The sequence below is a fragment of the Macrosteles quadrilineatus genome, unplaced genomic scaffold (genome assembly GCF_028750875.1).
Source record: "Macrosteles quadrilineatus isolate MER2022 unplaced genomic scaffold, UCM_ALF_1.0 Scaffold_7__1_contigs__length_78375512, whole genome shotgun sequence".
Classification (NCBI taxonomy): Eukaryota; Metazoa; Arthropoda; class Insecta; order Hemiptera; family Cicadellidae; genus Macrosteles; species Macrosteles quadrilineatus.
Window position 1 is genome coordinate 30,853,186 of NW_026542600.1, and position 15,700 is coordinate 30,868,885.

A 15,700-nucleotide genomic window follows, 5' to 3' on the forward strand; every position below is an offset into this window, starting at 1 on the left:
CCTGTTGACTTAAAGACCAGTTTGACTAAACGAGTAGCTTTTGAACTTAGGCTTACATTAATTTCTTTCACCATTATGGATGTGTAATAATAATAATTATCATAGTGCACGATAGTATTACTAGTTCGTTATCGGAGTAGGTTGTTTCATAACTCAACTTCCGATGTAGTTGGATGTAGTGCTAATAAATTATTCAGCATATTTAATGTAATGAATAGGTTGTATAAGTATTGATTTCGTCTTACTGCGGTGTCAGCCTGTGTAATTGAATCACTTTCAATTCATAATCCGGTCTGTTTGTACATAATGTATATTTTTCAAAGGTTATATACATTGAAGGTATATCGGGATCCTTTTCCTTTAATTCACTACCTCTACTTTTTATTTCAATTCTGTTTAATCACTACCAGAATTTTTCATAATCAGCAAGGTTGGTTATTTGGTTTAGAATAGTTTCATTTCATAATCGATATATTCATAGACTAGGCTAACTGTTAAAAATATCGTAATTACAATAAAAACAAGTAGTGGTAGTGAATTAACGGAAAAGAACCGAAATATTTAACAAACCGCTTAATTGGTTTCCAAAGTTACGGTACGTGTTTGCTCGAGGTTTTGTTTTAAAATAATTTAAAAACTGTTATTTAAGGGACTGTTGTTATATTCTAATACAATGAAATATATTTTTCATGACGATTCTGGATCTGGGATCTTATCCCATCCTCATGTGAAAAAATAGAATGTAGATTCTGAAACACCACGAACACATTTTTACTAAGCGTGATTTCAAATGTCTGCAAACATACTCAATTCAATCAAATAATATTCGCTCAGTTTTGAGCTCATTGTTAATTTGACGTTGATTACGTAAATATTGAATTGAGTTACATCTCAATTATTATGTAAGGCGGCTGGTAATTTTAACTCGCGCCCCCCTTTGCACTAAAAATAAACAATCATGTGACACCCACGATGTTTGCCCATCCCTCAGTACGTGTGCGCGACTTATTGTAATAGATTGGTTAGTATCACCTGATGCTAGATGACACATACCAATTGTCTTGCACAATCGGTCCCGAAGCGGACGGAATATTCTTCAGCTGCGGGAAAATTGCTGCAATTGAGATAATTGCAGACGCTCTCACAACTTGCAGTACGTCAGTGTTCATTGGACGTCACGGCTTGGCGATTTTTATTGGGTGTTGGACGTTTGTCTTACACCGTATTTTTATCAATAGCTGTAAAAAAAGTTTTTTTGTATTTATGATATAAAAATTTGAACGTATGATTTAATGATATAGCGCAGAACTTGTGTCCTTGATTAGCTTGCTCAAATCCCGCCAATCACCAATGGAAATTTCCTACTTGAAATACTGTGAGCTTGTGAGTTCGGAGCTTAATATTAAAATGTATCTTGCGAAATCCAGATGGATGTTCTTCTGAACGAGGTTATTGACTCGTTCTTATGCAGGAATGTATTTTCGATTCCTGGAACGGGATATCTGCACGAATTTGAGGGGATAAAAAAAATTTCTTTGAAATCTTTACTCATTCGAACATAAAATTAGCTTAGGTATTAAAATACATGCATGAGTGTGCTTGCTAAAACTGAAACCTCAAGCCTAGTGACTAATGGAATTCTCGTTGATAGTTAAGTCCATCAATCAAGCTACGATGATTGAGCTTCCGGAAATCTGTTTTAGTATGAGATTTGTTAGATGGAACAAAACAATCTTGTAAGTGATCATGGTCTAAATCCTGATGTTTGGAATATCTTGATAATCACAACCGTTCCAATCGCTAACCACTAGGCTAGCAACACAACCAATTTTTTGTTACAGTTAAAATCTAAACTAGAGCTTTACGTCAATAGCGCTTAGCAGTAGTCATTATAGAAACATTCCTCATGCGTTTAACACAGATGTTCAGTTCGAACATGTTTTTCTGGTTAGCCTATCATAGCGTTGTCTTTCTATCGTGCATTCGTTCCTTCCTATGGTCCACATAACTTAAGTTATCTTCGGGACACTTACCCACCATAAAATAGCAATTGAGTCTTTGTAGCATTTATTACAATTTTCACGTGCTTTATCTTCTACAGTTGAGACACAATACATTCGATATTTAATACGAGACACCTCTTTGCCGGGTTGACTGAGTCATTAACAAGTCAATGATGGAGTGAGATGTGGTAGGCCTACGTTTTTATGCTTTAGACGTGAGAAGGCCGCTAGTAGGCCTACTAGGTCATGGCCTGTCTACAATTGGCAAACGCCTCACTAAGCGATTCGCAATGTTACGCCAAACTACTTGTACATAATTGTTTCGGGGTGTCCGAGCTCCCCACCCGGTAAAGAACTGATTCGTTATCTGTAGAAAAATCACCAAGTTTTTGCAGACCTTATCAACGTTGACTTCGCGAAGGCTATTAGTAATTGGTCCTAGTATTTAATTAAACCAGTTTTATCTTGCAAGATATGTCTGTAAATCATTTTAAACCGTCCAAATTACCTTTTATCTTTAACACCTAACCGAACAATTAATTAAATGTACAGTTGGTAACAAAATTTTAAAAAGTGCAGACATACGATCTTAATATCTCTCGTGTGTTTACAACTTACTTCATAGTCCATTCATTAATTAAACGTGTAACCCGTGCGATTCAGTGTCAGATAAATAAGATTCTACTTTAAAATCGAACGTGATCACCATTACAAACAATAAATGACAAATAATAAATTTACCATAAATTAAAATTCGTGAATAATAAACAGTTATAAAATGTTAAAATATAATTACCCAAGACAATATTAACATTTATCATATATGATGGTATTCTAACAACCAACACCATATAAAATATATATTTTATTTTTTGTCTGTGATAACACCAAACGTAACAGATTTGTCATTTGTAATGTAACTTGGTCAAAGAATCATATATAATATGTTCAGTGATAGAACGATAAGTGGATATAGCGTGACAGGTAGGGGCATATAGGGGCAGACTGACCTTGTGACATGCAAGCTACGCCTGACAATACCTCAGGACCCCACCTTTGGTATTCTGTTATTCTCCGACAACACCCCCAGGATCCTACTCTTGGTACTCTTGTTATTCTCTGACAACACCCCAGGACCCCACCTTTGGTAATCCGTTACTCTCTGACAACACCCCCAGGATCCTACTCTTGGTACTCTTGTTATTCTCTGACAATACCTCAGGACCCCACCTTTGGTATTCTGTTATTCTCCGACAACACCCCCAAGATCCTACTCTTGGTACTCTGTTATTCTCTGACAACACCCCCAGGATCCTACTCTTGGTACTCTGTTATTCTCCGACAACACCCCCAGGATCCTACTCTTGGTACTCTGTTATTCTCTGACAACAACCCCAGGATCCTACTCTTGGTACTCTGTTATTCTCTGACAACAACCCCAGAACACCACTCTTGGTACTCTGTTATTCTCCGACAACAACCCCAGGATCCTACTCTTGGTACTCTGTTATTCTCTGACAACACCCCCAGGATCCTACTCTTGGTACTCTGTTATTCTCTGACAACACCCCCAGAACACCACTCTTGGTACTCTGTTATTCTCCGACAACACCCCCAGGATCCTACTCTTGGTACTCTGTTATTCTCTGACAACACCCCCAGGATCCTACTCTTGGTACTCTGTTATTCTCTGACAACACCCCCAGGATCCTACTCTTGGTACTCTGTTATTCTCTGACAACACCCCCAGGATCCTACTCTTGGTACTCTGTTATTCTCTGACAACAACCCCAGGATCCTACTCTTGGTACTCTGTTATTCTCTGACAACACCCCCAGGATCCTACTCTTGGTACAGTACTCTGTTATTCTCTGACAACACCCCAGGACCCCACCTTTGGTACTATTTTACACTCTTACAACACCCCCAGAACACCACTCTTGGTACTATGTTACTCTCTAATAATACCCAAGAACTCCACTTTCTGACAACACCCCAGAACCCACTCTTGGTATTCTGTTACTTTCTGACAACACCCCAGGACCCACTCTTGGTACTATTTTACACTCTTACAACACCCCCAGAACACCACTCTTGGTACTATGTTACTCTCTAATAATACCCAAGAACTCCACTCTCTGACAACACCCCAGGACCCCACTCTTGGTACTCTTGTTACTATCTGACAACACCCCAGAACCCACTCTTGGTACTATTTTACTCTCTGATAGTGTAGCATGTGGTTGGAAAGCTTATATAATGGCACAGTTTTGAACATATTTAGCCACCTTCTTGTATACAGGGTGTAGAAAAATGCAATAGAACAATGTTTTATTTTTATTTTTATCAAACACATTAATTTTTGTGTTTGGATCTATTTACAATGGAGTTTTTACTATTGATCCTCTATGGTTTTCTATTATTCTTATACAAAATTTAATGTTGAACACAAAAATGACAATATCTACTCAAATACTTTTACAGGTAAATGAGAAATTGCGGTATTAAGTTTAAAAACATGATAATTTTTGGAAAACTTAAAATAATTCTTTGGGAAGCCAATTTTTAGACTTGGAACCTCTTATATGCATCATCACACTTAATTTACTTTGTACTTACACCAATAGATGTTTAACACACTGAGTACCAATCACCATAGGTATATTCATTAAGATTATTTAAAAGGATTTTTTTGAACTCTCAAAGTGGTTATGCACTTCTTATTCTTACTATACAAACATAAATAAATAAAAAAAACTATTGGGTTTACAATTCCTTGTAAAGGAATCAATGTCAACATGGGATGATAGTGGGAGGAGTTCATCGACCCAAAATGTTCATCCCCACCCAAAATTTCCTTATTTGCTGTGTCATTGAAAATACATAAATCATCATTAAGATCACATTTCAATGTTTTACTATAAACAGCTACAAAATACATTACATTTTTTGTATTAGTTTGCTTTTGCAGATCCTGTTAGGAATTTAATTAATTATTGTAAAATGTTTTCCTCTTTTTGTCTGAGGTTTGATTAAGAGTTTGAATTTTTGTAGTTGTAGTAATATTCAGTTATGTAAATATAATCTAGGCCTATGCATATATCTTCCTAATAATGTGATTTTTGTCTATATAAGTTGAGAAGATGCAGTCACATATGTTGTACAAAAATAAAGGGTAATTTGACTGTGATGAAATAAAATAAATGATTATTTTTTTAATCTACCAACAAAACTTTTTAACCCCAAAAAACCTTAATATTCCAACTTTTCTTATTTTTGTACTGACAATATAAAACATGGAGGAGAAATGAATGTTGATTTTGTGTGGCTTGATATCTAGTGTAGTTTATTTTGTGTTTCTACAATCTGTTCAATTACTTACTTTTAAAAGAATCGTAGAAATTTCCATTGTAATAATTTTGGTTGTTTCTTTTCAGCTTATGAAGTTCACAAAAGCGATCCTGGGTGAAAAGCTGTTCACGATGATGATGAAAGCTACCTTCTATGGACACTTTGTCGCAGGAGAAGACCAGTACAAAATAGTTCCAACTCTCAAAAGACTACATTCGTTCGGTGTGAAACCCATCCTCGACTACTCAGTAGAAGAGGATATCAGTCAAGAGGAGGCTGAAAAACGTGAATTGGCGTAAGTAAATACTGATATTTACAAAATTTATATCATAGAATATCAAGTGTAGAAAGACGTATTTGACAAGTCATGCGATCATTAACTTGAATGCTGCCCTAGGACATGACAGTAATGAATAACGAATAGTGAACAAATCAATATGAAACTGTGCTAAATTTTCAATAGACTTATTTATGGGCTTAATCAAAAATACTACTGTGTTGTCTATTAATATAGGCTGCCTTGTTGCTTGGTAAACATTGAAAATGGTGTGTTGTGAAAAATTTAAACGTGCAAGACTTACAAGCTTGTATTCAATGGGTTTGTTTTTCTTACATTATGATTGTAACCATTCATTGGTTTATTATGAGAAATTGTATGTCCAGTATATATAGTTTTGAATTTCTGATTCAAATTGTATACATTCTTTATCATAGAGTGTTATGAACATGAGTATTTGAGATGACAGAACATTTTTTAGAACTAGGGAAAACCAAGTGAAATGATGAAGTTTGAAACAAATAAAATAATAAAATAAAAGCTGACCAATTGGCGTGAATTTTGAACAAAATTTGTGCTCATAACTTTTTTTTAATTAACTTCATAGAACATCCTCTTCTTGATGATTGTGATGAGTTACTATCAATTTGAGGATGCAACATTTAATTTTAAGTTACCTGGTTATTTGGCGTTTATTTTCACTGGATCAAAATAAGTATGAATTACAAATAGCTCAAGTTATGTCATAAAAATATTTATTAAATTGTGTTTTATTTGTTGGGTCTTAAATAGTTAGCTAGATGGTAAACATGTCCTCCTGATTATTTTATGGTGTTTTAGTTAAAATGTAATCAAACTTTTTCACGTGAGATTTAGATACAATTTTGGAATAAAAATCTTCAATTTTCTATCTAGATAATGAATTTTTAGTTTTAATTATTGTTTAAAAATCCCTTATTCTGATTCCCCATATGACACATTATACACTGTAATTCTAATCAATACAAATTTGAAACTATAGTGTCCATAGTATATACATTGTTGGGAAAACATTTATCTTTTACCAATACTAAACTAAGTTTTCATGAGATAAGCTATTGAAAAGGAATTTTAAAATATGGTGATGAAGATGAGTTTTTATTGTTATTGGTTTTGTTTATAGACTTTAAAAAGTCTTTGTAGTTGCAGATTTCAGGTTGATATATATTGTATACCCATATAAATAATTTAGTTGTGGTAACAAAGGTATAATAATCAATTCTCAAAATCACACCATTTAATTAATGAATAGGGGCATAATCTTTGTTTCTTTGATTAGGTGTTATATGAATATGCATGGCATTTTATGAAATGGTATTTTGTTACTAACAGACTTAGTCCTGAATGTGCACGCTTAAAATTTACTATCAGAGTATAAAGTGAAACTTTAGTGTAGAAAAATGTTCAACGTTCATTCTTGTTAAAAAAGGTATATAAAATAGTTGAGGACAAATTGTTTGTCAATTTAGTCACGTCATATGTAAGAAACAAACTTGTCTGGATAAACTTTAGAATCAATGTGTTATTTTTATATAGGTTTATATAAGATGTATATTATTTTATGTTTATTTCCGTTTTTTTGGATGATTTTGTTTTTATTCACTAACACATTTACCTTGAAACTTTATTAGCAGGTGTTGAACGACCCTCAAGCGACTTTTAAACTTCTCTTGGCTCCAAAATTAATTTAAAACACGCTATTGTGTTTCAGTGCAAGTCAGTCTGAAATTAAAACCTCTGAAGACCAGCCTTCCGAAGGTATGAGATTCTATTTTTGTTCTGCATAATATTAGTAGAGATAGCTGACTGATGTATATACTGTAGTAATCAAACAACTCGATGTAACTCTCTAGTTGACTGGTTAACTAACTCTAGACTTGTTTTAGTTATGTACATCAGTCTTTTTAGTGTCTAAATATGTTTTAGTTATCAACCAAACTATAATAAAGCAACACAAGATTAAATTATGTAGTCAAACTACTTAATATGCTGGGCAATTTCTGTAGTATTTTTGGATTAAAACGTTGTAGGCATTTTAACTCTTGCCTTAAGTCTTACGGTGTGCTAACCTTTTAGTTTTATAAAAATATTTATCATGGTTTGGATGGTTCATAGAAATAGTTCAAGTGCTTATATTACACATATTTTTGAGTGTTTTTAAATGTGATATGCATTTTTTTCTTTTTACACATTATCTTTGTTAATCAATTTAAGTTTTTCATTCTTAATCTTGTTTGGATGGTTATTGAAATAGTTTTAAGGTTTATAGCGTTTAATTGTTTTTACTCTTTCTAAATGTGGTTTGCATTTTTAATCATTATATGTGTTAACTTATATTAAGTAATTCATTCAAATTCCTACTTCTAATCATTAACAATGTTTTAAAGTTAAATGTGAAATAACTGCTGTGTGTGAATGTTAAATAGTTTTTTACCAAGTTAACATTGAATGTTTATCTTTGAGATAACTGAAGTTCATATTTTAAAACTTTCCCCCTTATATTGGTCACATTCAAAGCTTGTGTATAAAGTTTACTTACACTACTTTACAGATAATCTTAAAAAATAAAAGTCCCTACCTATCTCACAATTTTACTAATTTCTTTGTTAGGTATGCCTTTATTTTTGGATTTTATAATTTACCAAAGGTATAAGTAATTCAGCAATTTGAAATTAAAAATTATAAATTATTACAGTAATAAGTTTTATTTAGACGTAAATTAATGTTCATTTTCCAAAATTTTTGAACACTAGAATGCTTTGATGTTCAGTTTTAGCAAATTTTCCTAGAGGGGCAAAGTTATTACTGTAGTCGTCACTGAAAGACCTAGATCCAGGACTTGTCTACTTTTTCATTTGGATGTCCCCAGAGGTCAAAAACACTATTCGTTCAAATTGTTATATATGTTTATATATGTGACATATTATGTGTCCATCAGTAAACACGATATCTTGTGATTAATTTTGGTCCAATTTAATGAATTTTGGCATGAATTTGTAGAGTTGGTTAAACTAAAATGAGTTGACAAACTAGCTGAATCAGGCCATGGAAATGAAGTATTATGGGCTTTTGAAGTTTTTTCAACTTTTTTTCAAATTTTTACGCTTAAAAATGTAAATGCCTTTATTATATCCATCATGTAGAGTTAAAAAAAAACTATTTTGAATGTGAAAGCAATTTTGTACAATTAAAGGTTACAAAGATAATAAAAAATGTACATTAAAAATTTCCATTTTCTTCTTGGAAGAGTAGTTTGCTTGACGATGGATATAATATTTGATTAAACTTTGGAAATTTATTTATCTCATCCCGTACTATTATCATTTTATCAAAAAATATTTCTCTTTTTTGTAGCAGCAAACTTAAGTGCTTGTTAAATTTAATGCTATTTAAATGGATAATAAATATGACGTGTTTATAGAAATAGGTTAGTTCAGACAAATTGAAATTCACTTAGTCTTAAGGCTTGATGCAGCAGAAGTATTTATAATTTGATGCAGCAGAGGTATTTATGATATATATATTTTATTTAAATTTCATAATTAACTTACTTTTATACACCTTACAACCAAATGTTAACTCATGTTACGGGGAATAAAATAACATGTGAAATGACTATGAAATTAATTTACTATTTATTATTGGAATGTCTATTTTTAAACAAAGAATCAAAACTTGTAGTTATTCAATATTAGTTGGATGGGCTTTTTGTAAATATTGATTGTTTAAACGTTAGCCTTTACTATTATTTCATCATACTGAATAGATATTGTGCGAGACTTTGGTAAGGTTAGTATATTTTATTGATGAGGAATTTATAGTGATGAGAGACATCAAACTATATCTCATCAGGAATGTCAAAATATCCTTTAAAATGCAATCTGTACAGATGTGGTTGTGTACTAAAGGTAATATTTACCAAACTAGTGTATAATTATTAGTCAAACATTTCCAAATCTATTCTCAAAACATCAGTTTTGTTATTATAAACTCTACCTAATTGCCCATGGTTGTGAAGCATATTAAATAAAATCCTCTGTTAGTTGATATGCTGCATACAGTAGTTTAATAATGCTTTATAGTCAGTTTTAAATTGTCTAATTAAAATTTTGGCCAGGTCAAAAAATATTTCTTATGAACTGAATTGAATTTTGGTAAAATTTTTGTATCTGTGGGGTATTTAAATTTAATAGCTACAATATGTATTGTCTTTCAAACCTAAATGATACTTTGTTCTTTTACTGCCATTATAACAATGGAAAATGTTTAGTTGTTAGAAAATATTCTTCCTATATTTGCATTAAATTACTTAAAAACAGTACACACTAGAAAATATTGATTTTCAAAAATCTGAATTTGCCTGAATCTGTCATAAATTGGCTGAAAATAACAAAAAAAAAAAAACATTAAAAACTCTGATTCATCAACTTATGATATACTGTCTTACCAAAATGTAAACATTGCTTATTCACATCTGTCTAGACATCCACTAATTTTCAAATCGGAAGAAAAATTGAAATCATTAAATCGGCTTTAAAAGTTTTGATTGCAACTCACATCTACAAAATACAATTGGCATGCAAATTTGCAATGAGGAAAATCACAAAAAAATTGAAATAAACAACAGTATTTCCTAATATATGTTTTGTTTCATCAGTCAGTTAACAATTTTAGTATTCCATTTAATCAGTTTGAACTTTCTAGGGTCTGGATTTTTGAGAATCTACTGCAATAACAGTCTTAATAATAAATCTTATGATATTTGTACTAGGGTTTATCTACGATTACCTTGGTTGATGTCAGTCCCACCATATTCACTAGAGATTAGTTAAATCACAAGTCAATCCACTAATCCTCACACCTGGATTGTGACTTAATCGCCTTTTTATCAGAATGTTGGTTTAAAAGCTTGTTGAGTTGTAATAGCTAGATAACTCTTCAGATAGATAACACCCATGTCCTATGGAATATGTGTTTAGTGTTTGTAATATTAGCATGGTCATATCCATCTGTTGTAATTGGAATAATGTAGTTCATAAAAATATCTAGTTTATTAATATATGATTTATAAATAAATCAATAGACAAATAAATAATCAGACATTTAAAAATGTTATTTCAAATTTTAAGTCAAAAGTATACTAGATGAATTTTGACTAAGATTGCCTTTTTATGGATACAATAAGAAGGGTAGGGTAGTTTAAAACATCAGTTGACATGGACAATTGTAATTTGCGTAGTTATTTGCTGCAATTTTTTCAGCTCTTTAGGGATTTCAATCTGAGTACAGTAATATATTACCAGTATCTGAGGAACTGACCCATGATAAATTGCAATCGACTATTAAACAAAATTTAAACTAAAATTTGGAATGAAACAAAATAATTTAATCTCTTATGTATGCTAACTGATAATGTAATGTTAAATAATCAAAATTTAACTGAAATAAAAACTCTCATTAAAATCTGTAATTGGAAAAAACAGTTTTAAAAATTAAATTAATATAAATAATTTTAATGATATCTAATTAGGCCTAAACTTTTTAAACATAATGTAGTATGTACATAATGTATAAATTATACATAATGTTTAAACATAATGTAGTAGTACATAACTACATTACCTTGAAAATCGATATACTGAAACTATCCATGGTAGGCTACTAAGAACCACGATTACTAGAAAAATACCGGTATGGATCATAATCATAAACAAATGACTTTGTTGGCCCGAATCCTATAGTAATAGCATTGAACATATGTTTTGGCAGTTCCATTTAATCAATGTTAAATAATGTTTATTTTCGGGCCAAAAACGTCATTTGTTTATGTTTATGATCCATACCGGTATTTTTCTAGTATTCGTGCTAAGAACTAAGAAGGAATTTTTAAGTGATCTAAAAAGTAAGTAATAATCAAATTATTACTAAGTAAAAATTGTTTTCAGTCATTATGTGTATGTATTTCACAAAAATATCTTATATTACATTGTTTTATTTAATGGTCTTTTGGATATTAATTGTGTATGAACCATATCTGAAAGCCAATATTAAACCATAATCTAGATGCTAGTAATTTTAAAATCAAATCAACTTGTGATTGTTTTGATTATAAAAAAAAAACAATACATAATACAACAGTAAGATCGTGAAAGAAAATACTATTAATTAATATTAGACTTGTTACTAAGTCTGACTTATTTTAGATATATGAGGTAAAACTGTACCTTGTCAAAGGTAAATGTTTCAAATATTACTTTTTATAATATTTTTGCTATCGAGAGTTTTACTCGTACAGTAATATGCAGGTCTAAAATAAAAATGCATATAAAATTATTGTATTACGTTTTAACGAAACATTAAATATTAAATATTTGGGTTGAATAAAATGTTAAATCAAAAATACAAGTACAAAATTATAAAGTCAGTGATGAAATGACAAGATCTTAAAAAGCAATATTTATGTTTTCTTGATATATTTGCTTTGCAAGTACTGATGGAAAGTACAAATGAAAACATCTGATACATTATTGTAATTTCTGCTCATTAGTTTAGTATGTAAATAGTATCTATTTATACACAATCCTTGGTTTCAAGAATTACAGCTATGCAAGACTATTTAAAAATCACCATTTGTCTGAATGTAAATACTCATAACACTTAAAATTCCGAATCATATTAAATCCCCATGTGATTAGTTAAATAAAATAATAAATTATGCTGCACCGGGAGGATATTAAAATAATTTTGTCGATGAAGTAAATATAATAATTTATTGTAGGATGAGCCATATCAAATTAAAGAAATAGTTTTAAAAATAATAATAATTTGCATTATTATTTTGAAAAGTAATTTTTAAATTCTTATCATGATATCTTGTACTGTAATAAAATTATTAAAATTAATTATACTAGTTTATCTAAATGATTACATCTACAAATCTCAACAATAAAAAAACATTCTAATAGTTTGTGCTTGCTACAAAATCAAAGAAAAACAAAAATTTTACAAGTTCAATATTGCAGAGTGAAATTTGAATTTAAAAAAACTTTTGGACAAAATATATTGTAATGAATTTTCTTAATAAGTTGTATAGAACTTAAGATAAAATGATATTGTTAATAAAAAAAAACTCGGGTATTAAATTTGGAATAATGTAATAAGCACAAAAAGAAAATCTGCAATAAGTAATTACAGTTCTATATTTGTTACTGTTTGAAAATTAGAAACATAGTTGTACAACAACAAATTAATATTGTAAACATCAATTAATAAAATGTATGATATTTGGTCATAAAAACTCAAAGATTTGTTTCTGTAAATTCCTAGAAAACTGTGTGAAAATTGTACAGCCAGGTTGTTATCCAGTTACAATATTGACTTGATATTAAGTTTATAAATATTTAAGACTGAAATGTCTAACAAATGAGAATAGGCTTTGACTTTATTATTGTTAAATTTGTTTGATGCAAGTTAAATACTCATTTAAAAAAAAAATTTCTAATTGTGTTGAATGTAATTTTGTTTTCCTCAAAAACTTAAATTTCGATACTCAAACAAATATTTTTCTTTTATAATAATAAGACATAACATCTTTCCATTCAAACTTTGATGGGTGACTCTGAAGATGGTAATATATTTGTAATTTTTACCAAGATCGACTTCTTATCCACATCTTTGTGGTTGAAGAACCAATTTTGTACTAGAACATTTTAATAATATCAATGAGCCTTTTCTGAGGCAAACTTATGGTTTTCAGTGTATTTTTAAAGTGACAATTGACTATTTTAAAATTTGCAAAGAGTAAAGTCAGAAAATGTGATTTTCAATTAGCAATACTATAATACCATTTTCAAATACAAATTAGGACTACCAGTACCTTAAATTATTCTGCAATGTTATGGAGTAGATTTCTGTCATTTTAGCGAATTTCCCATATAGGGAATAAGCTAGTACCGTAAGACCTGGACACGGGACCGATTTTTTTTTTCGTTTTGAGGTCCCTAGAGGCCAAAAACACCATCCGTTAAAATTCATATATATATATATATATTTATATATTTATATGTTTATATATTTATATATTTATATATATATATATATATATGTGTCCGTTAGCACGATAACTCGAGCAAAAATGATCCGATTTTGATGAAATTTGGTACAAACGTGTAAACCTACGTTTATTCGAACGAGTTCGCGATCCAGCTTGATCGGACCATGGGAACGGGGGTTTACGGGGCGTTTTATGGGGTAAAAATAGGTTTTTCCCATTTTTGACCCAAAAAACATAAAATTTAGCAATTTCTTTCCTAACCATTTTGTAGAGCTTAAAAAAACAAATAATTTAGTATATTGAAGCGTTATTATGCGCCTAATGGTTACGGAGAAAATTCCAAAAAATTGTAAATTTAAAATTCCTATGTTATTCTTATGGAGGATAAGTAAACTGTTGTAGTTTGCTTGTTTATGAACCTATTTTGATCAAATTTGGAAAATGTTTTTATTTCTTACTAACTATTAACATTTTACAAAAAAAAACAGTTTTACCCTCCCTGATGCAGCAAACCTAAGTACTTGTTAAACTAATTCTATTTAAATAGGTAATTAATGTTATATTTTTTAGTAGACATTTCAGTGTAAATCCAATCAGTCAAATGGAAATTCGCTTAGTCTGCAGGTTTGCTGCGGCGGGGGTATTTTAGCGAATTTCCCATATAGGGAATAAGCTATTACCGTAGTACTCATGGTAAGACCTGGACGCGGGACCGATTTTTTTTTTCGTTTTGAGGTCCCTAGAGGCCAAAAACACCATCCGTTAAAATTCATATATATATATATGTTTATATATTTATATGTTTATATATTTATATATTTATATATATATATATATATATATATATATGTGTCCGTTAGCACGATAACTCGAGCAAAAATGATCCGATTTTGATGAAATTTGGTACAAACGTGTAAACCTATGTTTATTCGAACGAGTTCGCGATCCAGCTTGATCGGACCATGGGAACGGGGGTTTACGGGGCGTTTTATGGGGTAAAAATAGGTTTTTCCCATTTTTGACCCAAAAAACATAAAATTTAGCAATTTCTTTCCTAACCATTTTGTAGAGCTTAAAAAAACAAATAATTTAGTATATTGAAGCGTTATTATGCGCCTAATGGTTACGGAGCAAATTCGAAAAAATTGTAAATTTAAAATTCCTATGTTATTCTTATGGAGGATAAGTAAACTGTTGTAGTTTGCTTGTTTATGAACCTATTTTGATCAAATTTGGAAAATGTTTTTATTTCTTACTAACTATTAACATTTTACAAAAAAAAAAACAGTTTTACCCTCCCTGATGCAGCAAACCTAAGTACTTGTTAAACTAATTCTATTTAAATAGGTAATTAATGTTATATTTTTTAGTAGACATTTCAGTGTAAATCCAATCAGTCAAATGGAAATTCGCTTAGTCTGCAGGTTTGCTGCGGCGGGGGTATTATTTTTCTTTGCAGGAAGAAAGTTAACATTTAAAAAATAAGTGATAGATATGTACAGCTTAATGTAAACATCTTAACTCCAGAAAATGGGTCTATAGGTAAAAAAAATAAAGAGAAAAACAGGATTAAATTTTAAATTTCTGAAATGGCTTTGTTAACCAGTTATCACCATTTTCTATTTTTACGTACAGTTTTTATCTTAAAATTGTCCAACTGATCTTTATGAAACTTGATATGTAGCCTATGTTAAGGTAGAAGAGATCCTTGTTAGAAAAGAATTAATTCTGTCCAATCCTGATATTTTTTATGAAAAAAATTTAAAGAACACTTTTATTTAGCATTTTACATTTCCTATTAAATGTCACATAGTTCAAAAATATGCAATAGAAATTTGTTGAAATGTCACAATGTTTGTAGTTGTAAAATGAGGAAATGTGAGGTACAACATGACTATCTAAGCCTTATTCTACCTCATTTCATAACTAAAATTCCTGATATTTCAGCCAATTGTTATTCAATCTTTTTGAACTTGG

The 15,700-nt window shown here is 30.4% G+C and overlaps 1 protein-coding gene across 2 annotated transcripts in view; it reads left to right on the plus strand.

The window, feature by feature from the left end:
* LOC128997737 (proline dehydrogenase 1, mitochondrial-like) overlaps positions 1-15,700 on the plus strand; it is a 74,851-nt gene that overhangs the window by 24,497 nt on the left and 34,654 nt on the right. For both annotated transcript variants that reach the window (XM_054423386.1, XM_054423387.1), the window contains exons 2-3: positions 5,441-5,649; positions 7,382-7,428. In XM_054423386.1, coding sequence (XP_054279361.1) covers positions 5,441-5,649; positions 7,382-7,428 — 256 coding nt within the window. The remainder of the gene's footprint in view (positions 1-5,440; positions 5,650-7,381; positions 7,429-15,700) is intronic.